Source organism: Lytechinus variegatus, chromosome 5, assembly GCF_018143015.1.
Source record: "Lytechinus variegatus isolate NC3 chromosome 5, Lvar_3.0, whole genome shotgun sequence".
In the NCBI taxonomy this organism is placed as follows: Eukaryota; Metazoa; Echinodermata; class Echinoidea; order Temnopleuroida; family Toxopneustidae; genus Lytechinus; species Lytechinus variegatus.
This window is the reverse complement of record NC_054744.1, coordinates 37,997,591-38,023,328: the sequence shown is the minus strand read 5'-3', so window position 1 is coordinate 38,023,328 and position 25,738 is coordinate 37,997,591. Positions and strand designations below refer to the sequence as shown.

The following is a 25,738-nucleotide window of genomic DNA, read 5'->3' as shown; positions in this document are numbered from 1 at the left end:
ATACTTAATTGTGAAGTCAGGTGATAAAATAAAGTTTCTTTCTCTGGGTTTGCAGAGCATGAAGGAGTGCATTTTGAGTTGGAGTTCACCAACTTTGAGCACAACGGTATGTATGCATGTTACAAAGACAGTGATTGCATTTTGAGGAACAATCATCAATTGTAGTTTTAAGAAGACCAATGTTTACACTGGAAAACAATTACACTGATTTATGTTTACACTGGAAAACAATTACGCTGATTTATGTATACACTGGAAAACAATTACGCTGATTTATGTTTACACTGGAAACAATTACACTGATTTATGTTTACACTGGAAACAATTACACTGATTTATGTTTACACTGGAAACAATTATACTGATAGGCAATAGGACACCTTCCCTTTTCCTAGCATCTAAACTGATGAAATCTAATGAGTTAAGTAGAAAGACAAGTTTGCAACAAGATACAGTCCTGGGTTAATGATATTCCTACAAGATATTTAAATGTTACATCAAGAAGGTGGTCAATTCAAAACTTGCTCACAATAGTATAAAATCATTTAATGAAAGTTGATGTTTCTTTCCTCTAGGCCTTTTCCTTTCACGTCCTTGTTCTTAATTAATTTCTAGACAATTTTCATAGATTAATCATTATTAAACCTACCTCATGAAAGTTATCTTCGTTTACTCCACTCTTGTCAATATCACTGATGCTTCGCAGATTCTGCACATTAAGAAAATCCACCTGTTACATAGGGAAGAAAAAAAGATGGAGAAATGACAACAAAGAAAGTTCATGTATGTAAACATAAAACCCAAATGTTAGAGTGGTCTGTACTGGTACACACGTGAGCATCAAATACAAGGGGAAATGAAGAGGGGATCTGCCATGGTGTAAAGTCAGAAACCCTCAGTTGAAATGGAGAAACTGCTCACTTCAACCAATATGATGATGATGGTGACGATGATGACAACGATAAGGACAATTATGGTGATAATGAAAGTGATGAAGAAGATGATAATGACAATAATGATGATTATAGTGATGGTGATGGTGACAATGATGAAGATAAGAGATGATGCTAATGACACTGATGAGGATGATGATATAATGATAAAATCAACAGCAGAAAGAACAAAATACTCACCTCTTCCAAGTCTTGTGTAGTAAGGGGTATCCCGACCAGTTGTTTCCAGACCACAGGAGCAAGATGAAGATCAAGAGGTTTCTTTGTTCTAATGGCTACTCCAAACAAGATACCAAGGAACTTGAAAAGAGATAGCTGCTCCTCGGAGCTGGCTGAAGGGCTCAGTAAGAATCTTGGGGGAAAGATATGAAATATATATTACAAGTACATATTTCATAGGAGTCAAAAACAGAATTTGCAATAGTGTACACATACTGTACGATTTCGGACCATTTCTCATCTAATACACCTGTATATGTAGGGCAATTCCATAAAGTAATTAAACCTCCTTGAAGGTCCTACCCCCCATTTTCTCAAAGTTTACATTTCTTTACATGTATAAACAGCTCAATTCTTGGTAATCTAAAAGCATTTCAACTTTTTATACGAACTAGAAAACATAAATATTTTAAGGAAGATCCCACACACAGGAAATCAGAAGGGCATACTTTTTAGAATTTCCCTACTTCATTTCTCTTCCCAAATTCAATAAGTTGGGACTGATAATTAATCTCTTGCTTCAAAAAAATTGACTTATATGATAAAGAACAAAAGAACTAAAAAGACTGGCTTAATCCGTTTGAATGGACAAAATTTTGACAAAATTATACAGGGTGGAAGGGACATGAAATTAAACAAGGAATGCAAAAAGTACAGTATTTCTTTTATCCTTGATTTAAAGTAAAGATGAAGGCCTGTGATATGGTTGAAAGGTCTTCTCATTTATCAACCACCTGGAAATGACTACTGAATTTCACTGGTTTATTTCTTGATGATCTAACATAAAAAAAGATGACCATCATACCTATCCCTGTTACTGCCCGTCTCTGAGACTGCATTTGGTGTTGGGATGAGAAGACCTACAGTCCCAGACTCAAGCTCCTGACACATCTCTGTGATGGTATCATCAAACACCCCTCCAGCATCATCAGCACCTTCTCCTACTAATTTAACCTTCCAAGCTCTAGCAGGAAGCCTCAGATCGGCTGGCTTCAGTCGTACAACCTGCTTGGCTATCTGCACAAAGATGGGTTTGCACTTCCGTCCCCTGCAAATCAAGAAAGACATGCAAGTACAATTATTATAGTTTCTTTTTAGTTCTATATCAGATATTCCAGTGTAAAATATAGTCAACTTTACTCATTTTCTCGCTCACATGTTGAGTCTTTATAAGCAAAGTGTAAATAAAAAAAAAATCTGCTAATGCTGAAATTTGTGTTTCATGTGAATTGGTTTATGAGATTTGTAAGAGAAACTAATTGTATTTTGAAAATTTGTATACATTTAATTTGAATACTAAAATCTACCCTCGATTTATTTGTGTGATTTTTTATATTTTCATCCTTTATCAGTCATAATATTCAAACCTTACTTGTTACTACTTTTCAAACTGTTAACTGGCATTAACTAGATGAAAAATTGAACTAAAAATGTTAAATCATAAAGGATGAAGAATATGTATGACCACATAAAAAAACAAAAATTGATTCAATTTACCTTGTTGCTAATCTCTTGACGGTGACTTGAGGGCCATAATTCTTGCCTTGTACCATGGTCCTACCAATAGCCCTCACCATAGGGAGGGTGTAGACCCTGGGCGCCAATAACGGCCGCAGAGAGCCATCCATCAAGCCAGAGATACCAGCTCCATAAGGACCTAGAGTTATGTGCTGCATGGGAAAAATATATCATGAAAGATTTGAAAACATTGAAGCGAAAGCATCAAATGTACCATCTTCCCTGTAAACTTATACAAATAAATGTAGGTGCAGATACTTGAAATATATGTTGATACAGTTAGTAGCCCTGTTTAAATGATTACAATGACAGTTAAATCAAGTTTTAAGCCATTATAATTTCTAAGCTTCCTTGATGATGTTTTTTCTAAAATTCAGGAATGTTTATTATTCCAGCTAATGGTTTTACTTTAATTAACTATGCCAAACAAATCAAAATCCAATAAGTTTACCTGAGCTGGATCTAGATTGAGTAATCTCCATGATGAATACATAAGATCACTGAAGTGATGAAGGAGTCTGAGACGAGCCCTGACACTACCTGGACTACAATCCTTGAGGGCAGTATACTGAGTTGGGATACGATCAGGTAGACCAAGCTGCAAGGGAGCAGGGGTACCAGGGCTGCATCGGGGTACAGGGGGTGCTGTCCAGGCAGCAGAGTGGCTACGCCCTGCAGAAATCTGTAAACAAATTCAACATGCACATAGCTGTATTTGAAACTTTCTTACAATTCATCACACAGAGTGTAAAGTAACTCACAATAGAGGAGTATCCTCATATTCTACTTTGTGTAGCACCAAGCAAACAATTACTACTAGTAGAGGTTACAAATTCTGTCAGAGGAAGTCTAGATTTCCCAAGTGGAACATGGGAAATACTGTTGCTAGGAAAGAGATATGTTTTCTCGGCTGGAATGAAAAGCTGATTAAAACTCCTTGAGGAGCACAAAAGTTATTTTTAAGAATGCACACAAGTAATGTGCACTTATTTCAGTATATTTATTGTTGTAAACAAAACAATACAACATAACCACTTTGTGCTTTTCTTTTCTTGTAATAACACTACATTGAAATATGCTTGAAGTAGATGTAAATCAATTAAATCAAATAGATACACATTAAAAGAAATTGATAAAATGTATGATCCTACCTGTTGGATGTTTTTCCCTTGCAACGAACCAACCAGGACAGGCTCCCTGACTGTGTTGAAGTGACCCAACCCTAGCTGACCATCGCTATTACTACCCCACCCCCAGACATCACCAGTGCTAGTAAGGGCCAGGGTGTGTTCTGATCCTACTGCAATGTCCTCTACGAAGAATCCTGCTAGGGCTAGGACCTGCTGGGGTCGGTTAGCAAGACGGGCCCTGTTCTCTGGTAGTCCTGTCAAACGATCTATGGGAAAAGATTGAGGGAAAATGAAGAGGGATTCAAGTAATGCAATAACAATTACAATCACACAAAACAGAGCCCTAAATCTCTCTTTTATCACAATGACCTACAATGAGGATGATTTTACACATTCCAGTAAGAGTAAAACCATGTGCTACATACTAAAAGCAGATCATTTTAACATTAGAAAATCCATAGCATAATGGAAACAAAAAGTAAGAACAATAAAGAAAGAAAGAAATATTTCATAAGCTAACAACAGCACTGACTCACTATTTTCTTACTGACATTGTAATGCAGATAATTGTTTGAGAAAATCATGCAGAACTTTAAGATGCCATAAATTTGCTTATAATTCCCTAACCTACACTGTATCTAAATTACTTATGTTTTGGTCACTTAATCTAAATTATATTCAACCCACTGATTCTAATCAAATCATCATTTGGGTTGAATAAGCTGAAAGGACTATAGATGGATACTGTACCTTGACCAAATGTGAAGACTCTACCATCCTTTGTGAGAGCAACAGAGTACTGAGTGCCACAGCAAACCTTCTTTACACCAATGTTGCACAAGGTTTCAATCCTCTGCAAAGGGTAAATGAGAAATCCTTTTATATGAAAGACAAATTACACTGGATAACCACAAACGGTACACTATCCAAAGCATTCACCTACCATGCAAAAATACATCAGGCAACAATGATTCATCCCTGAAAAGTTCATAATAGCTCTTGTGAATTACAAAATTGCCCCTTCCCTAAATCGCTTTCAGGTTCAAAACAAATTGAAAATGAAAAATTAAAATGAAAATCCACATTTCATTGTTCGAAATAGAAATTGAAAATGTGGTTTAAAATGGGCAAACGAAGGTGAAATAGCCCCATGCCATCTTCATTATACCAAGAGCACACTTTCCTATCTTACTAAAGTAGGCAGGGAATTGTAATGATTTTATAAATTTGTTCCAGATCACTTTTAACATCACTTTTCAACCAAACTGTTTTATGTATACAACGCATAGGACATAGGAACAGAATTATTTGAAATATTCATACAATTTTATACAGAACAAAGCTCATAGTTACCAAACTGAAAATGCTACTGACCTGTGGATAAGACTTGGCTGTAGAGTTACCCAGTCCAAGCTTGCCGTAATCACCATCACCAAACGCCCATACAATATTACCATCGGCTGACACACATAAGGTATGGTTCATGCCACATGATACCTAGATAGAAAACAGAAAACACTGATAGGTGATCTTTGAAAAAATCAAATGCATCAAGGAAACTTGTCATAAAGAAGATATATATATATGTATTTTTTTTTGCCAACCACTTGGTTAGTCATGACCTGGGCTCTGTAACACAAAAGTTTGCAATCAATAACTAAACATCAATAGCCAATCAAGATAAACATTGTATGTTCATTCTATTCAAAACTCTGACCAGAGGCCAAATAGAATGTTGCATTCATATTTGCAATCTTCTGCAAACCTTTGTGTTAGACGGCCAATGACCTGCCAATGATTTGCATTCTAGCTTTCACTTCTCTCTCTTTCCACACCTCATTTGCTTTTAATTTAGCCTTTTAGGACTCGATCCAAATTTCCCCTTTACACGGAAAAGGCAAAAGCATGTACAAGACCTATGTGTACTATTTGAAAAAAAGTCTATAATAGCAGGATTCTTTTGCTTCCTCTTATTTTTCTTTGAAACCAACTTCAGCTACAAAACTAGACCCCAAATTCACATTAGTGTCACATGTACACATTTAAAGACATCATGTCACTTAATTCTATAACAAACATTACTAGGAATTTTCCTAGAAAATGGACTAATGATCAGTTCATTTGAAGAGTTCTTTCATTTTCCTTGTAGCAAGCTTATAGTAAAAAGAAATTTAAATCATCAACACATTAAGTTAATGCTTTTCTGGGTTAATGACAAGGAAGAGTAAAAAAAAATGTTGAGATAAACTGTACCTGACCCACAGACTGGCCTAAGGCTATGACAGGTTCAGGAGTCTTCTTGTTAGATGTGTTACCATGTCCAAGACGACCGTAGTCTCCATTACCAAATGTGAAGAGTTTGCCATCTGATGTCACGACAGCAGAATGCTTGAAACCACACGCCATCTGAAACAATATTTGAATATATTTATGGTGATTGGTATTGGATATAATAAGGAAACAATTATGAGTCTCTAGGTAAATAATGTACACTTTAAATGAGTATTATGACAGTAGATGTAGTGGTGATGAGTAACTATGATAATAGTGATGATTATTATGGTGATGGTGATGCTAATGACAAAGAAGAATTTGAACAATGATATTGATTATCCTTATTCCTTCCCCCAACCCAACTGAACACCACTCTGCACAGATTTCAATTCATTTATATCCTCTCCTTACAATGCCTCTACTTATCTTGTCCTCCTTCAGATACCAATGTTCCCATTTTCCAGCCCCTCCCCATTTCCTCTTCCCAATCTAAAACATGGTAGTCAATGACTTTAATAATAATATTAATCCGTTTTTATATAGCACTAACTACATCGGAACAACGTGTCTAAGCACTTTACAGACATATTATTACCGCGGTCATCGGATTCAATCAGTCATTCCTGCACACAATAAGTGCACATCCTCCACTCCCTGTGGAGTGACTTTCCCAACCTTGATGGTAAAAGCACTCACCTGACTTATCTCCTCTCCTTGCAGTGCCTCTACTTGTCTTGGTCTCCTCTGCCTATCACTGTTACCATGTCCTAGCTTACCGTAGTCACCGTCCCCCCAGCTGAACACTTCTCCACTCTCAGTCAAAGCCATAGAGTGACCGTCTGAACCACATGATGTGACAAGCTGGGTCACCACAAAACCTTTAAGGGTGGAGGAGAAAAAAATGTATATTTTGACATGTTCCGTGAACGACAATAGCACACATACATGCATGCCTGCATGAGAAAGAGAAATCAAACAAAAAATTTCAATCAAATGAAAGAAATACAGATAAAGAGAGGGAAAAAAAGAGATAGAGACATACAGAAAAACTAACACAGAGTGAAAGAGACAAAAGGAAATATCAAGGGAACAAACACAGAAGCTCTTGGATAATACTGAGTAGAAATTAAGGCAGAGAATCAGAGATAGGGTGGAATGTAGAAATGATTATAGAGAGAGAAAGAAAAAGAATAAAGAATTGCAATACGCAGTCAGGGAAAATGGAGGATGTGTGACATAAGACAGAGAAAAGCATGAAAGCTCTAAATGTAAAAACAAAGAATGATATCTACTTATATTTCTACTGTAAAGATGGACAGCAGGGACAGAGAAAGAAACAGACATATACTATCAGATACTAAGAAGAAAGAAAACACAACTAATAGGATGACTAATCAAGTTATAGCTCATACCTTGAAGAGCTGATATGACAGTGAGAGTATGAAGATCATCCGAGTTTCCTTGTCCAAGCCGCCCATAGCTTCCTTCACCACAGGCTGACACTGTCCCATTAGAATGAATCACAAAGGTACAGTTCTGACCAAGGATTACCTGTACAAAGATCATAAATAGCCAAATTGGTTTACATTCATCCAACTGAACACAAAGCCAAAAGCTTAAAATGTTATACCTTCATTCATCACATTCACATAATACCACAATTTGATCATATTTCACTAGTCGAAATAAATTTTTGTTATATAATACCCCCGACCCATTGTAAAACATTGTCTTAAGACCCCCTTTTTACTGCTATTGGGCAACGTTGTTGATGTTTTTCAAATTTCGACATCTAAAAACATTCAATTTCATTGAATTCCATGTAATAATCAGGGTCTCGTTGCATAAAAGTTACTATTATGGTAACTTTGTCATGCAATGGTAACTTGAATGGAATCCTTGATTCTAATTGGCTGTTGATCAGCGTTATGATGGTAGTTACCATTGCATGGTAAAGTTACCATAATGATAACATTTATGCAACGGGGCTCTGAACATCAAATTTGAGTGGGTATTACAACAGAAGGAACAATGCTTACTTGCTGTGCTGATGAGAATGAGGTGACAAGGTTGGGAGTGGCTGTACCTCGACCAGTCTCTGCTAGTTGTCCCTGCCTACCACTTCCCCAGACAAACACCTCACAACGTCCTCCTAGCTGCCAATCCTAAAATCAACACAATAAACATAATTACATGTCCAATTCAAGTGATCTGACTTTTTATATATATAATATTTTAGATCATGTATAATGCTTTCCATTCACGATAACAATGCCATGAACATATTCAAAGTTACCATACGGGTTACCATTCCTAGCAAAGTAACAATGATTGCCAAAGATTTATACAATGTGACCCACTTAGATCGAACTGCAGTACAAACTCACAATGTCAGCATCAATTCATCACTTCACTGCAGTTTCGTTATGTACATTTGAGAGCATCAATACAATGGAATTCTCCTCTAAAAACTTTACAAGCCTATAAATGATAATATCTTTGCCCCTGCATGTACATGCTTTTTGCATTGTACTTTTGAGAAGTAAAACTTTGAATTCATTGCAGTTTAGTTATGTACATTTGACACAGTTTGTTTATTCAGTTTTGTATTGCACAAAGAATAGTGTTTGATACCATTGATTTATCAAAAATGCATAAATTTGTACAGACAGGAAAACACTTTTGTCATTTGGTGACATATCTCAGTGATATTGTACAGAAAATGTTGCCAATATCTGTCACACCTCCTCTTACCTCAGGTTTCTGCATTGCCCATGACATGATCTGCTGATCCATAGTCAGGGACCACTCGCTGTTCACCGTCGGCCTCGGCCTCTCACCGGCCTGGAGTAACTCCATGTTGGGCACCACAAACTCAGGGGGCATTCCCTCCCTCTGCATGAGTGCAGTGGCCGATTTCATTGCAGTGCAGAATGAGGATAGCCAGTTCCATTCTGGCAGTATAGGGGTGTCGTCTTCCAGGGTGAGGTGGGGCGGGCGAGGGTGGAGGTACAGGGCATGGCCCAGGTTGAGGGCAAGAGCAAGGGCAGCGAGACACTGGAGGAAGCTGCTATGGACAAGCTGATCCCCTCTCAAAACTTGTCCCTGAAAGAAGAATTTCAGAAGTTTCATACTACACTGTAAGCTATTGTCTACTAGTGACAAACTACATGTAACACATGTGTACAAATAGTTTTCTTTACTAATTTCTTACTTATTCAACAAAGAATTTGTATTACTTCCACATCTTCCTTCTCAAATCATTCTTGTAATCAATTCATACCATTACTCTCCATTACCCCATACTTCCTTATTTCCCTCCTTTAATCCATCAATTCACTAATAATTTCATCATTCCTTCCTTTAATACATCTATTACTTTTTTCGCCATGTCCTCATTATTTATTCTTCCTTCCCTCTTCTAAATCATACATCTCCACATTCTTCATTCCTCACCTTCTCAGCTGAGTACTGTGTCTGTAGGATCATGGGCAGTCTCTCCAGGAATGCACGTAGGAACGGAGCCTGGTGCAGCCCTACAATACCCTGAGAGACCAGTGCCATACGGCAGGCAGCATAGACCCGGTGCTTGAGGTACCAGTCCTCGGAGCACACACCAATGGTCAAGAAACGGGACTTGGCTGAGCAGAAGGCCAAACTGGCATTAGATGTCCAGGATAGATCCTGGACAGGGCCGTCTCCCTTGAAGGTGTGTAGAACAGCACCCTCCTGTGATTGTCAAGAATAGAAACATCAAAATTTCCTACTTTAAAGATTGGTAACTCATCACATTCTTCTCATATATCAGTTTTTCATTCCATTTCCAGTTTGGCACTTCAAGAAATGAAAAATCCTGAACTTATGTTTGCATAAAAGTAAAAATATTGGCCCAATCTCCATCTCATACATGAAATAATGTTTAACTATCTAAACCCATCTAATTATATATCATCTACATATTAAGCATCACTACTGCATATTTCCAAATCCATAATCAATACAAGTACTTTATAAGATGGTTCTCAAATATTGCAAACATGTTTTTATCTAAAATATTCACCATACTTTCTTTGTTTCATGAAAATGTAGTAACTGCACAAATATGATTGAAATAACAGTTCATATAGTCACGAAACAAACAATATGCTCTCTATTCATTTTATTTTTAAGAAATATCATTCTATATAATTATGTCAAATACTTACATGTAATGCCCATACATTAACAAGGCCTTCTGAACACCCTGATGCTAACAACAGACCATCTTGGCTAAAGGTCAGATGTGTGATGACCCCCGAGTGACCTTTGACCACTATCAACTCTTTGGGCTTTTCATCTGCAACACTGCTCTTTTCCTGCAAGTTAAAAATAAAATGTCCATGAATAATTCATTATCAACAATCAAATGCTGGGGAAACTTTACAACTCTCATAAAAAAAAATAGGAAAGACTTTTACTCTTCCATGTGGTATGGGGAATTCATGTTTTGTGAAAGAGGGCTAGGATTTATTTAGAAAGTAATCAATTTGATAATTTAGACTATCAATAAAAAAAAAAGTTTAAAGGATGAGCCACCCCCCCCCCCCCCCATTAACAGTGACATGCCACAATTCTGAAATGCACTCTGAAAATATAGCATAATTTCATGACCTTTTTCTATGAAATTTGGGGCAAAATTAAAAAGCTAATTGATACTACATCTTCTGCAATAAGATGAAAAGCTGCTCAAACATCATGTACATTAAACATAGTCAAACCCACATTTCTTGCCTCAGTATTCAGGGTTTTTTCAAATTCCAGTGATCTTACCTGAGCTGGTGAGGCTGGTGTGAGTGGTTCTAAGAACTGCCTAGGTCTAGATCCTAACGGTGTTGGTATGTCCATACGGCTCTGATATGGTATCCTCCACACATGAAGACTACCAGTTACGCAACCACTAGACAAAAATATAAATACATGCATTTCAGTCAGTTGGTTGGCAGTTAAAAAGCTCTAAATCCAGATTTGTTCCTGTTGAACTGGATGGCTGATATAAACCTCACATTCACACAAGTTTTGATTCTGAATTTATTAATAATATAACCATTTTCCCTCTCATAAGCATACATGGGCTGATATTGAATAGTATGTCAAATCCTTCTTGAGTTTGTATTTGACAAATCAAATCATACAATAACGAATACATTCAGTTTCTTTTGCAAGAAACAGAAGATTCGTCATTTGCAAGACTAATGATCCATTATTGGACCTAAAATAAACTTAAATTAACTGCAGGTTTCTTGTAATGCTACCTTATATGAATATGAACCCTATGTACTTACATGGCAAGAATGAAATTAGGGTTACTAAGATGAGGACTGAGCAAGCACCATTCCAAGGTAGAGACCAGGGGACAGGATGGAAGCTGAAGCTCAAATAGACAGCTTGGCTGCTTGCCTGTCTGAAGCCAGATCTTGACCGCATCTCCGGCCGCACAGCTGGCCAGGAGATGACCAGTAGTGTTCCACTCCACACACAGTACTTGGTTCTAGATGCAAAAATTGATTGATGAGAGATTGTTTTTGTTTAAAAGAAAAATTCTAATCCAAATTAAATAATCCCTGAGACATTATCTTGACTTTTAATGACCAATTGCAAGTGCTTCTCTGGAATCAAGTTTGTCAGTGCTCTTGTTCCATGTATGAAAACATACAGATCTTTCAAACTAAATTGAAGGCACAAAAATTAAGACTATATATCATTCACTTACCTCATGAGCTTCTAGAACAAATGATGGTTCTGGATCAAAGGTATCTCTACTGCAGAAAGCAAGCTGACCATCAGAGTAACCTACAGCAAACCGATGGTCTTCATCGTACCATGCTAGGCAGGTAACAGCAACTAAACAAATTAGAGGAGCAGTTTTGAATTAAAAATAATGAAGTAAAATACATGTACATGTAAAAGGATCTTCTGGAAGCAAGGATAGTAAAGACGGTTTATGGTGTGACAAATAAAAATGAAATTATGGAAGTAAAAAGCGTGGCTTCCAAACTACAACTCTTCGTAGTGGTAGTATCAGGATGACATGACTTTATACAATTTTAACAGGATATTTGAATGTATCACTGCAGTGACCTTGAAACCTTAACAAGATTATTGTAATCAATTAAATCAGTCATTTTATTGCTTATAATTAATTACAACAGAACTACTTGGTTTTTTTGTTGTAAGTTTTTCATGCCATTCTTTTCACAAGCACCTGTTCACAAGCTATGAATTCCTTGACATCAGTTTTATGTTGGGATCATCTAATATATGCATTATTGTTATAATTCATGTAAATTCTCATTGATTAATGTTAATTTTTCTGTTAGAGTTGCATATGTATATTTTCAAACATCTTTGATCATACTGATGTATTTCACTCTGTCATGTTTACAATACATATTTCGATTTAATGGACAATAACTAGATACTTATGAAATGAAAGCCATAATTACCTCCCTGTCTGTAGCACTGCTCCAGTTCTACCCGATGGAAGGTAGTATGATCTAGGATCTCAATCAGACCAAGAGAACCATCGGCCCTCCCTACCACCAACATATCAGTGGTAGTACCAGCCCTACCCTCTAGTAGACCTTTATGAAGAGGCCATGTCAGGGATGTTACCAACTGGGGTTGGATGTCTAAGTGACCACGCCCACCTAAATGAATATGTAAAAAAGGATGGTGATGAAAGTGATATGGTGTGGTATAAGGCATTAAAGAAGTAAGATAATCAAACATGGTATGATAAAGACATTAATCCTATTTTACAAGTGATTAAATAAGACCATTTGCAAATGTTCATTATCAGCGAGAAAGAAGTGGGACTTTTTACCCCCACCCCAACTTTCTATCTCTGAACACCATTGTGAATGTCCCCTGTAAGAGATGTCAGCAGTTGGTGATAGACAAAGAACTTGGCCAATCAAGGTGGGTACATATTCATGATGATTGATAAACATGAAGGAGTTTCGAAAGAGGAATACAGTCAGGTAGAACTATAATATCTATTTAGACCAAGGAAACAGCCTTTTGAAGAAGAAGAAAAAATCAATTCATAACCAATGGTCCATCCTATCTTGTCTCCCCCCCCCCCTCCTGTCTCTCCATACGTCCCCTCTTACATCTCTCCTTTCTCAACTCTATTCTCCCCTTTATTTCTCTTTATTGATGTCTCTCCATGACCCTGACCATGAAGGATTAATCCAATGAAACTGGGGGTCCTTTTGCCCACCTATTTTCACCATCACATTTCTTTTAACTCCTGCCTCACCTGTAGTAAACCAAATATTGACCAGGTTGTCAACAGAGCCAGCCATAATGCGACCACTGGGAGTCCAGCAGAAGTTTGAGAGGGGCAGTCCATCTGGGTAGCGCCCCTTCAGGATTGCAATCTGGTCCTCGGTGGCAGAGAAGGTGCATATCTGCTGGGGTAAGGGGTGTGAGGAGGGGGTCAGACTCCAGGTGCGGACACGCCCATCTCGACCACTGTGTTCAAGAGTAGGAGAGAATAAAAAGTTCATTAATTTTCTTTTGTCAGAACGATTGTATATATCATAATTTTTAATAAGTAACATGGGGAAATCATGAATAATCATGAATGTAAACATTTGACCGTAACAAAAAAGTAGTTGCTTCACAACTGAAAAGACATTTGCATGCATGTTCTGTTGTATCATTATTATATTCTATTCATGCATAATACTTATGTATTGATGACTGAAAATCAATATGCTTTACACATGTAACATATTTGCATGGATACTGTCCATCCTTACTAAATGGTGGGATTAAAAGTAACATTACAAGACAATGAAATGCAATAATTGAGATGCATTTTGCTTTCCAATATTTCCCCTATTGTAGCATCCATTCCCCCTTTACCTCTTGATTGAGGGTTGTGGGGACTCAACTCTGCAGCTCACCCACCAATAACATGAATGTAGGGATGCCAGTTGGTATTGATCAGAGGGCCTGAAAATCACCTAGAATACAATATTTTATACACAAAAATGCTAAAACTATGACCTGAAAATAAATTGCCAGAGCCTGAATTCAGGCTTTTGCCTGAATTCAGGCATCTCTGCATAAATGTAATCATCTTAAAATTACAATCAAAATGCCATCACAATACTCACCATGTTGCTAGAAGAGCCTTCTTGGAATTCCACCTGCTGGCTGTCAGGGGTGCTGTATGAGCCTCTACCTTCTCCACTGGGCACTGAGGCAGCTCTCCTTGGACATCAGCCACCATGGGGAGGGACTGGGGACCCCTGGACCCTGTCTCTTCCTTGGCCTTGCCGGCTAGAGCCTTGACCAGCTGCTGTGCTGCCCACTGACGATGTTCACTGGCTAGACGACTTGACAGGCAGCAGGCCGCCAGGGCATTGGCAAGCAGTAGAGGATTGGACTTTGGTTTGGCATCTGGAAAGGTATACATACATTATATAAGATTTATCATAATTTGCAGTGTCTTGCTTGCTATCAGGCCTAAGAAAAAATTGTTATGCTGCCTTCATAAGAAGTATGTATTATCCACATAGAACAGAATCCTACCTTTACTGTCACTTGTTCCATGTGACTTTGCTGTAGATGGTGTACTCTTGGCTAACAGAGCAACAAGAGCCTTAGTTACTGCAAAACTAGGGGATGATAACGCCCTCTGATCTGAACTTCCGGGGTCCTCCGTTGCCATAGTAACTCGTCTTGTGTCTATAGCTGCGATATTTAGACCACAGGCAGCCGATAACAGATCCTTTGAAAGAAATGAGGGGAAAAGAATGATGTTGTGTTTTATACTAGAAAAGTATATTAGGAAGCATAAAGCTATCAGAATGAGCTTAGAGAAGCTCCTGTTACACAGTTTAAATTTAGACAATGCTTGCACTTGTAGAAAAAAAATATAACCCGATTGTATATGCTAAGTAGAAGCAATATGGGTGCGGATATACACACACAGTATTAGCATGTGTTTGAAGAAAACAAGGAAGTTCTTTTGTGAACAGGTAATTGTATTTATTCAATAGAGGAGCAAAAAAAAACAAAGGTTGAGTATGGTTGATTTTGTAAGCAAGTTTCATTTAATATCTTACCTTTGTACATAACTGAACAAGCAGTTTGGCAGCACTAGGATTGCTCAAGACCAGAGCTCCTATGGCCGAGCTAAGGTACGAGAGACTAGATGTCGGAGAACTATGGCTGATAGCATCCACTACTGAACTGGTGGTCGATGAGGGACTGGGGTAGTACTGAGTTTGAGAGAAGCTGGTGTCGGGGTATGAGGTCGACATCGATGTGAAATCAGCTCGGCCTGCTGCGGCCAGGCACATGAGACGGACAACAAGACGGATGTCAGCGAGGCCTAGTCTCTCCAGTCCTTCAGAGAGATTGCATGCTGACCCACTGTGGAATAATTTATATAGAAGCAGATTTTCTTAACAAATTTTAAGTAACAGTAGGTTATACAATAAAAACGGCAAATTCTGACATGGGACAGTGTTCTGGGAAAACATTAGTATTGGCTATTGAAATTGCATATCAACTCCTCAACAGTACAGTAGGTGATGAAAAATAATACCAACTATGTTTTTGATAGCTAAACACCATGAGGCGTAAAGTCCAAGACCATCCTATTCTCACAATGGTTGTTGTGGCCAGTGTTTCCAATCCAACACCAACATTAGTTTTCAATACCAAATTTGAAATGAAACTTGACGTTATGGCCAATGAAACTTCATAAAGATAGCATTTTTACCTGACAGACAACAACGAAAGAGCTCTCATCACCATTGACCGTGCAAGGAGAACTTGGGAAGCTGCAGCTACCTTTCTGAGTGCTACTCCTCTCTCCTGGGGTGTCAGTAAGATAGACACCTGCTCCCCTAAAGACATTCTACAAGGTTGTCCATTGATGCTTGGGAAACTGGTCGCATCTGTAACAGAAGGAAGACAAGAATATTTAATGGTATTTCAAATAATTTCTCTACTGCATCATAGGTTGAATGTTGAAAGCACACTACTTGACAAAGCTTATAATGCCCTAGTAAAGCGTTATATTCAGCGCACATACATACAAAGGAGAAACATCAACCATTGTATTTACACCTATGGATGGTTACAAGGTAGACATGTCTAAACTCTAAGTAATGTCCATGAAATACACCAATTTGTTCTTCCGCCATCTTTAATAGTTTTTTGCTATCGATATGGTACAAGTACTAAAGAGCTAAAAAAAAAGCAAAATCCACCAAATTACAGTAAAACCTGCTTTAATGACTACCTGAATATAAGGAAACCGCTCGATAAAGACCCCATGGTTTCCCTCATATAATTTTCTGCATTGTACTATGAATACGTATTAAAGAAATTTGCCCACAAAAATCATCTGGCCATAATGATCATCATTCTTTTATACCTTGGGCCGTCTTTATAGACACATTCCCTTGTACCTTGTTCGAACATCTTACCATTTTGTTGTGCACTGCCAGAGCTGGTCTGTCCTTTACAATCACAGCAGGCCTTGGCCCCGAGTGGGTCTTGTTCTGAGAAGTCGAGAGCTGAAGGAATGGGCCTGTTATCAGTCAAACCAAGACGATGCATGACCTGTTCAAAGTTCTCTTGGCCAGATAGAAGTAGATCTTCATCAACTCCAAGATGACCAGTCTCATCTATAATGAAGGTAGGAGAAACCCATTCAATCATTATTCAAGGTGGTAGACACTAGCCATGTATAATAGCATCGGCTACAGTCCTGAAATTACTCACACTGTCCAATACCCCTCACCAGTTCATTCTGAGATCATGTCATTTGAAAATACATGGTCAATGTTAGAGTGGTAGAAAAGTTAACTGCTACTCTTTAACGTTCATAATACAAATAAGTTATCAAGAAAAGAAACAATTACAGTATATTTCCGATCATTTTAGTTTTCTAAAGGATAAAGTGGCTATGTATCATATCGGGTGAAAGTACCAAGACTGATGATCAAACGAAGGAGTGATTGGACTATCTATGAGGCATTCCCCTCCAAGAAAAGAACACAATGTATACATTTCAATCACACCAACTTGAAACAGATAAGCTTCACGTACAAATGGAAGTATACTATCGTGGATAGCAGAGCAATGGTCTCATGAAACATAAGCTATTATTTGGAATGTTACTGATAGTAACCACTCACATATACAGCATGATCAACACAATATCAGAGATACAGCAATGACTGAGTGACAAATGCAAGAGTACCTGAAGTTCCAGGATGAATGTGGAAGCTTATCGTCAATATCTCAACTTACCATCAGCTCCAGCATCTGCTCCTACACCCAAGTCAACAGCGACAGGTGAATGCTGCGAAGGCTTTCCTTGAAGGTACTTCTGCCTGCAGTCTTGGCACAGCAAGTAGTAGGGTGTGCCTGTCCCGCAAGCCCCTCCAAACCAACCATCAACGTAGGAGCCATTGCTACGGTATCCCATGTGACCACAGCTCTTGCCGCAGCCAGGGTGATGCTGGTGCATGTGACGGTTGAACCAAGTCACCATGGTGTTACAGAGCTCACAGGTCACCTGAGCAGAGCTGACATGTGACAGCTGAATCAGGATCAGTGAGAAGAGAGATGGGGAAAAGAGTGAGATTCTAATATTTATTTTCTTTCTTTACAGAAATATACATCCTTTTTCTTCTTTTTTTTCAATTTGGCCGCAAAGCAAACAACTTACATTTTTCGCCCCAACACCGCCACAATTGGAAGCTACATGTATGGTGGCAATATGGCTCAAAAGCCAATCAAAGTAGGCATTTTAGATGAGCGTCACCATGAATGCAATTAGATTTAGACATATATGTTTTAAATATGACCTCTGGGGTGCTCTTTATCGATGAATAGAGATGACTGAATTATACATGTATAAATATTCATGTACTTTATCATCAAATCAATTTAGCACTTGTATCAGGCAAATACGAAGACAGGATAAGTGCTGACAGTATAATTTCAATCCAGCCATCACCATCCACATAGAGAAAACAGAATTTAGATAACTACATACCTCCTCATACCACTGTCCAAGTAGATCTGTTTCAGACGTGATTTCAGCAAGGAGTGTGTTAGTCTGGTCATCATCCAAGTCCATGTCCTCGTTATCAAAGACAGTCACGTCAGGTAGGTTCTGAGGAAAGGCACTTGACAGGAGGCCACCTCCAACTCCCATCAGATCTTGATCTAATAAAATGAGTAAAGGAAAAATATGAACATATTCACTGTTTAAAGGAATGGTTCACCCTCACAATAAATTGGTTTTAATAACAGAAGATAAAGCAAAAAATGTTGGTGAAGGTTTGAGTAAAATCTATCAAGGAATAGTGGAATTACGAATGTATAATGGCTCAGTCACAAAAAAACGTTAAGAACTGTTACGAACGTAATACAAACAATTTTTTGAACATTTCGTAAGATCTTCTCAAGAAGGCCAAATGAAACCTGTGTTCGCAGACCATTCTTTAATTCGCAGCTTGGTCAATGGTCTTATTCAAGACTTTTTAAAGTCGTACAAAACTCTGTTTGATCGGTATTACTAGAAAGTATCATGTGGGTTGTGAATTCAGAATATTAATATTGGTCAGTTGTTCTAGGAATGTGATCTTTCATCACATCCATAGGTATACTCACATGGAACACTCGGTGTATCCAGACTCCTAGCCATAGCATTGGCAAGTGACGACAGGTCAGCTACTGCTCTATACCTCTCCAGACGGGATGGAGGACGTTCTGTAGTTATGGCAGGTGTGATGCCAGCCCTGGTAGAAATGCAAGACAAAATTTCAATTTCTTTTGTACATGAAATTAGTTTCTTTGAATTCAGAAGCTATTGCAAATAGATTGAAATAAAAATTCTACAGGTTTGTTTGCCTTGTTCACTCAAGAAGATTGCTAGCCCTGTAGAATGGATCTGGTTCAAAAAGTTCACAAAAATCAGTCAATCATAATTCATTACAGTTCATTGACAGGCAGGTGACCTTGAAAATATGAAACCAAGATCTCTCAGTTTACTCTTACCAAATATTGGAACAGCTCAACTAGCTATGAAACATCAACATAAATCCTACAGTTCTTGAGAAGAATTGACAACTTTTTATGTATGGAAAATTAATCAGGTAACAAAATGTTTGCACCCATAAGGGCAGTTGCATATTTATAAAATAGCCTTAGAGTTCTTACTCGTCGACCATGAAGATAGATTCCTCAATGCCTGCATCTAAGCCATTCTCTCTGTCAGTTGAAACACCCATGGCATCAGTATTAGCTGTTTCTTCAACTGAAAGTGAAGTAGAGCTCAACCCAACAGTTGCTCCTGTCAAGATTTCACTATCATCGATGCCTTCTTCTTCTTCCTCCTCGGGATCTGGCTCAGCCGTGTGAGGATGCTCCAACATCCAAGTTGCAAGGACAGTGATGCGTTCCGGGTCAAGCTCTCCCCTCGTCCCTGAAAAAAAGGAATTCATTGCAAGTTTTAATCAAAATTTCTAATTGGTCAAGGTCTCTTCTCATCACTGTAAAGAAGGAATTCATTGTGAGGTTCAAAACACAAACATTACTGAAAGCCCAAAATGCCAAATTTGAATTTTAACAGATGGAAAAAAAAACATCCATGACCACTATACGTGTAATATTGAAATAATAGATAGATATTCAAGTATAATTCACATTACGGACCCTATACCAAAGCTTTAGACAGGCTTTAACAAAGAAATAAGAACATTACCAGTGACTTCCATCGCTTTCTGGATATGCTGTATAGTAAAACCCATCTCTAGTAGAGGACCAGCGATAGGAGGGGGAGGAGGAGAAGCAGCTCGTCTGGCAGCTGCCCTGCTCGCTGCTGAAAACAAAAGAGAAGGGAAAATAAACTATCAATCATCCATGATGAACAAATATTCCCTGAGAATTGTCAAGTCCCATCATGTTGGGTTAAAAAAAATTGAATATTAAGATGTCTTTGAATTGCTTCAAAATAATGAATATACATATATATATATGTATCATTGAAAATTTCTTGTTCATGAATAATGTTTATGAACACTTTGACGATTGTCATTTTGCAATAGATAGTGATTTTACATGATTGTAGTCTTAAGGTTATTGCATACAAACTTAGTGATCAGCCCCACCCCTCTTAATTCTACAATGTAAACAGCAAATAATTTCTTTTATTGTACACTTACCTGCAGCCGTTTCTCTTGCAGACTCACATGGATCTGGTGACGGTGGGGGCGTGTCAGCAGGAACCCTAGGAGGCCCTCTGGGTTGACGTCTTAGAGTCAGGGTGCCATTGTTGCGAGTAATCCTCCTCAATCTCCGAGGAGGGATGGAGGATGATGGTGTGGGTGGGGCGGAGACCGGAGCCAGGGACAGGCCTTCGTCCTGTGATTGGTCATTGCTATCCCCTTGGGGGAGGAGAGAGTCTTGGGGTGGGGTTTGGGATGGTTTGGAAGAAGTTGATGCAGGTAATGCTGCTGAAACCAGAATACAAACATTGATAAAATGAGTTTGATTAAATTTACATTTTCTTAGATATTTGAACACGATGAGATGCAAGGACTCGAGTGTCGCCATTGATCACAGCTTTTAAAGCGAACTGAGCTCTAATGCACAATACTAAGACACTAATCCGGACTAGCTAGTCCTGATTATATTTACAGCTGAAGGTCACTGGTCACTCCCTACCAAGCTTATGCTTGCCAGGGTTTTTTTTAGCAGATAGATGCAGCATACTCATCATGGTATTTCTAATCAAAATCTACTAACCAGATAATGTTTGAAATTTCGAAAAAAAAGCTCTGCCCTAAATCTTAATCCTTATGCTATCATATGCATGCTCACTACATATTGATACTTTAACTCGATCACCTTTAAACGTAAACCCAAACAATATGGATCTTGAATTGGAAATGTGTACAAGGTGATATCCCCTACCATTGATACATATCATTAAACCATCATTGATAAGTTTCACATGGTCACCTAAACACTGACAAGTAACTGGAAACATTTTTTAATTACTTCCTCTAATTTCAACATAGGTACCATACTAACCTTCATTTGTTCCCCTTTCTTCACCCTCTTCGACAGCAAATGGAGATTGGGCTGTTACTTTCACCAACATGGCTTGCGCCCTCTCTAGTTCAGCAATAGAAACAACACGTTTGATGGGCGATGGCATAACAGCTTGTTTGACCAGTCGTCTCATGATTGACCGAAGGGTACTCCTTAACTCCTCCAGACATTCCCCACTCTTTGGAGGATCGTCACCATCCGATGACTTAGGGCTTGGTGGCCTAGAGGACGACGTGGACGTTGACTGGGTGGATGATTTCTCTTTGCTGTTTTGCCGCTTCACCGATTTGTTACTTGTTTCCATCTTTGGGACAAGGAGCATTTCAGCATACTTACTGCATCCAATGATGGTTCCCAAAGACTTCATCGCATTGACCTGTAAGATTTGTTTTAAAGAAATAATGAGGAAAGAACTCTGCTATATCACACTAATATAGAAAATAGACCTACATGAAGTAGTGGTTTGAATTGAGAATACACAGAAATTTTCATGAAGCAACTACATAATCATAACAGTTTGAAAAGCCTGACTTAAGTGGAAGTTATAAGGGCCCAGGTACAAGAATACAACATACTTAATCGACACCTTTGGCTACATTCAAGCCATTCCATAAAATAATCAACATTTTATATCAAGTTATAAGGGGCCAGGTACAAGAAAAAAACATACTTAACTGACACCTTTAGCTGCATTAATAATGAACCAAGAAGCCATAATTTCAGAGCATTACGTCATTTCACATGAAGCACAAAGCAGAGATGAATATTTCAGGGAAGATCTTGTATAATGTAAATAGGGGTTAAATGTCCATACTAATGGCATTGTACATTTACAAACAGAGATATTTTGATGTTACACTGTAACCTTTCTAAGTGCTTTATAATGTGTATATGCATGGTTGGATCATGCCATTAATATTACTAACATGAAAACCAATAGAAATCCAGCATCTTACCCTAACGAGAGCTAGCATAACCTGCTTCATTTCAAGCTGTGCCTGTTCAATTGGATCTATTGATTTGGATATCGCACTTCCTCGTCGATCACTAGTTGGTCCTGCCTCGCCAACACCACTGCTTGCTGGTATATTTGCAGGTTCTTTGTCTGGGAAATGAAGGAAGAAACAGAAAACGAAGAAAATCTTCAGATCATAACTTTTGAAATAACCTCAAACCAAATATCAGAAATTACAAGGAAAGTTATGTAACTTAGTTGTGGTACCACCCAGGTTTTTATTGATTTGTGCCTTTATTTGCAATTAGAATTCTGTAAATCAGTGAAACTACACTACAGGCGCTGTCAACAACCACACAACTAGGGGTCACCATGAGGGCTGAGATTTGTATGTTCTCGATGTCAGCACTATCTAGAGTTGAATATGAAGAAATAATAATTCTGACCTGTTCTTGGAGGGTTCGCTGCCAGTTGGGTCACAGCAGGAGGAGCCAAGACGTTTGTTGCAGATGACGTTGCAGTGTTGCTGTCATTGCCCGCAGGTTGTGTGAGTTGAATGGTGCAAGTACTAATGGACATGGAGACCGAGATCTCAGGAGGAGCTGCTGCAACTGCAGCATGATTGTCCGTCTTGGGGATATCACCTGAGGCGGCGATGGCATCAGTCACTTGGGTGCTGTCAGGTGTTGTTTCCTGGCAAGACATGGCTTGAAGATCTTCTGTGATGCTCTGAAGCATTTCCTCCACCATCTCTGTTGTCACAGAACCAGAGCCAGCAGCAGCAGCCGCCTTGGCATCATCAGTAGCAGAAACATCTCCATTGTCCTGTTCAGAGACTGCCAAGGGTGAACTGATTGCTCCAACTTCATCAGGTACTGGCGAGGAAGTCTTGGAAGCAGATGCTGTCTCATCTACAGGTGGATCAGTTGACTTTGGGGTTTGGGCAGCATCTATGTATAGATGACAACAACAACAAAAATCATTGATATTTACTTTGCACACAGAATGCAAGAGAATTCATGTTAATTTCTTTCTGAACTGAGCTACTATCCATATCATTTAATCAAATGCATAATTTGCACACACATACTATATAGTATTGGTTGTAGGTGTTGCTATCAAATGTACGTTATATGCAAAAGTTGTGTATTATTAGAACAAAGGTACATGTATAAATTAAGAACGATAATGACAGCTGAAATAAATATCAAACCTACCTCCATTCTGCATTTCATCATCCATTGCTTTAGCTATATCCTCATCTAATGACCTTTCAAGAATCTCCTGTTCCTTTTCTTCCTTCCTCTCTTCTTCTTTGCCCTCCCTCACCGCATCTTTTCCTTTATTACCCTTTGCCCCATCTTGTCTTGCTCCCCCTTCCCTTGGGGAAGTCTTTGGAGTCTCCTCCGCTAGACCAGAGAGGAGGGCTAGGTTGGAGAGGAGGGATGGGGTCAAACCTTGCAATCGACCTGTGTCAAAGGTCATGGGTATCACAGGTTCCAAGTTGGATATTGCACTGTCACTGCAAACAACAAAGGACAAGTACACATCATAACAAGATATACAGAACATGTACACTGTTTTAGTCTAAACAGGTATATCTGTTAAATATTTCAATATCTACAAAAATGTAACACAACATTTGAAAATTATAAGAATGATATTATTAACTGCAAAATATCATCAGACACACAAACATCAATTTAAGTCTATACTGGTAAATTGAAATATAAAGTAAATTGGCATGTGATAATAAATAATTCATTCAGGAAAAAACATCAAATTCTATAGAGGCTGATTCTATTTTACTAAAATATTTTTATTGAATTTTACATTTGTGAATGATCACCAATAACTTTTTAATGGAGCTGATAGCAAACAATCACATGGCATTGAATTGATTAAGAATAGCTGGGTCAAACTCGGGTTAAAAATGATGAAGGTCAATCCATTCGAAGGTCATATGAAACCCAATTGTAATAGGGATCGATAATTGAAATGTTTCTCAAGTTCAATTCAATAAAATTGTGGATAGGGAGGACGTTGCAAGACTTTCATTTTTCTTGCACTCTATCACATCAATCAAAATGACTAAGCAACTACTTACAAGCAAATGGCCACATCACAGGAGCTCATAAAACAAAAAACAAAATGCACACAATTATTACAAGCTCACCTGATATTGGCATCACCGTCTTCCCACTGTACCTTGGCGGAGGAGTTACCGACCTTGGCCACGCCCAGAAGGACCGCCTCCCTCGACGTCTGTCGATGGATACAACGCCCTCCCATCCGTAGACCTCTATCGATACCACCAATGATGGCCAAGGCTGGCCAGACATGCTGACACATATCCTCAAGACCTGGCAAGGGAGAAAATTCCATTTTGTAATTTGTGAATCTTCACCACATAACAAACACTAAGACAAAAGTTTTGCCACTATTTCAACAGCCACCCCTATCCTGCCATACATAAAACTAACTGTCAAAGTAACAACTGTACTGGTCAAGAGCCAATCAAAATCATAAAATCAAGTTTATACTGGAAGATGGTAAAGTTTCCAGAATAGAAAGTCTTCAGTAACAAGAACCATGATTTCTGTCAGCTTATTTTCCATAAGGCAGAAAAGAGTGTAGGCCAATTCAATTATGCATAACTGTGTTCTATTGCCCATAGCATAAAAAAGTTTGTAATTAGTATGGTTTTTCAAGCATTGTGATGGTTATCTTTGAATTTCCCTACAAACGTTCCAACATCCTTCACATGCATATGACATATGATTCTGCCATCTTTGGAAGACTTATCTAATTGCCTTAGTTCATCTTTGTGTATTGGTGAGTAAATTTGCTTTTACATGACTTACTTTGAATATGAGTCTCATTCTTCTTGTCATCCGGGAAAGCTGATGGTAATTCCTTTGCATCATCTTCCTTCTTATCCTTCTCTCCATCCTTCGATGAATCCTTCCTTCCTTCAATCTTATCTGACACTGATGGGATGTCATATTCCACTACTTCCTCCCTTTTCACCTCTTCACTCTTTCCTGAGTTTATTGTTTGCCTAGTAGGTACCATCTCTCTATTCTCATTGCTGTTCTGCTCGGTTTGAACAACCTCCATCTCCTTCAAATCCTCCTTACTGCTGTCTTCTTTTCTAACCATTTCCAATGATTTCTCAGTTTCTTCAGTCCCACCCTTAGTTTTTTCTGTTACTTTTGTGTCATCCTCTTTTAATTTGTCCACTTTCTTGGTATCCTTATTTCCTTTTGAATGACTCCTACTTCTAGCCTCACCTCTACCCGAGGTAGTATCGCCATGGAGATGACCCAAGACTTGACCAATTGACTTGAGGCGGTCAAGGAGGCAAGAGTTGACAACGTCACGCCACTGGTCATTCCGATGAAGCCAATTGACCAATGAGATGTGGGATTCGGACAGGATGGAGGTCATTGGGGCACAGAGGGGGTCACCGGGGTAGAGGTCACGAGGTGCCCCTCTGACTTGCATATCACAGATCTTGACCTGTAAATAGTAAGTATAAAATTAATGAT

General features: G+C 38.5%; 1 protein-coding gene across 1 annotated transcript in view; it reads right to left on the bottom strand.

The window, feature by feature from the left end:
* The window catches only part of LOC121416081 (probable E3 ubiquitin-protein ligase HERC1), a 68,069-nt gene that overhangs the window by 5,948 nt on the left and 36,383 nt on the right, over positions 1-25,738 (bottom strand). The window contains 37 exon segments of the mRNA XM_041609533.1: positions 650-730; positions 1,134-1,305; positions 1,978-2,220; positions 2,670-2,842; positions 3,142-3,372; positions 3,842-4,086; positions 4,571-4,673; positions 5,195-5,317; positions 6,074-6,226; positions 6,791-6,972; positions 7,507-7,645; positions 8,134-8,259; positions 8,849-9,199; positions 9,551-9,823; positions 10,300-10,449; positions 10,904-11,030; positions 11,416-11,621; positions 11,844-11,974; positions 12,577-12,780; positions 13,395-13,609; positions 14,260-14,545; positions 14,678-14,876; positions 15,214-15,523; positions 15,876-16,053; positions 16,588-16,788; positions 17,417-17,708; positions 18,168-18,340; positions 18,788-18,915; positions 19,337-19,601; positions 19,881-19,997; positions 20,341-20,631; positions 21,212-21,608; positions 22,189-22,337; positions 22,634-23,137; positions 23,405-23,709; positions 24,364-24,550; positions 25,052-25,709. Of these exon segments, the coding sequence (XP_041465467.1) occupies positions 650-730; positions 1,134-1,305; positions 1,978-2,220; positions 2,670-2,842; positions 3,142-3,372; positions 3,842-4,086; positions 4,571-4,673; positions 5,195-5,317; positions 6,074-6,226; positions 6,791-6,972; positions 7,507-7,645; positions 8,134-8,259; positions 8,849-9,199; positions 9,551-9,823; positions 10,300-10,449; positions 10,904-11,030; positions 11,416-11,621; positions 11,844-11,974; positions 12,577-12,780; positions 13,395-13,609; positions 14,260-14,545; positions 14,678-14,876; positions 15,214-15,523; positions 15,876-16,053; positions 16,588-16,788; positions 17,417-17,708; positions 18,168-18,340; positions 18,788-18,915; positions 19,337-19,601; positions 19,881-19,997; positions 20,341-20,631; positions 21,212-21,608; positions 22,189-22,337; positions 22,634-23,137; positions 23,405-23,709; positions 24,364-24,550; positions 25,052-25,709 (8,268 nt within the window).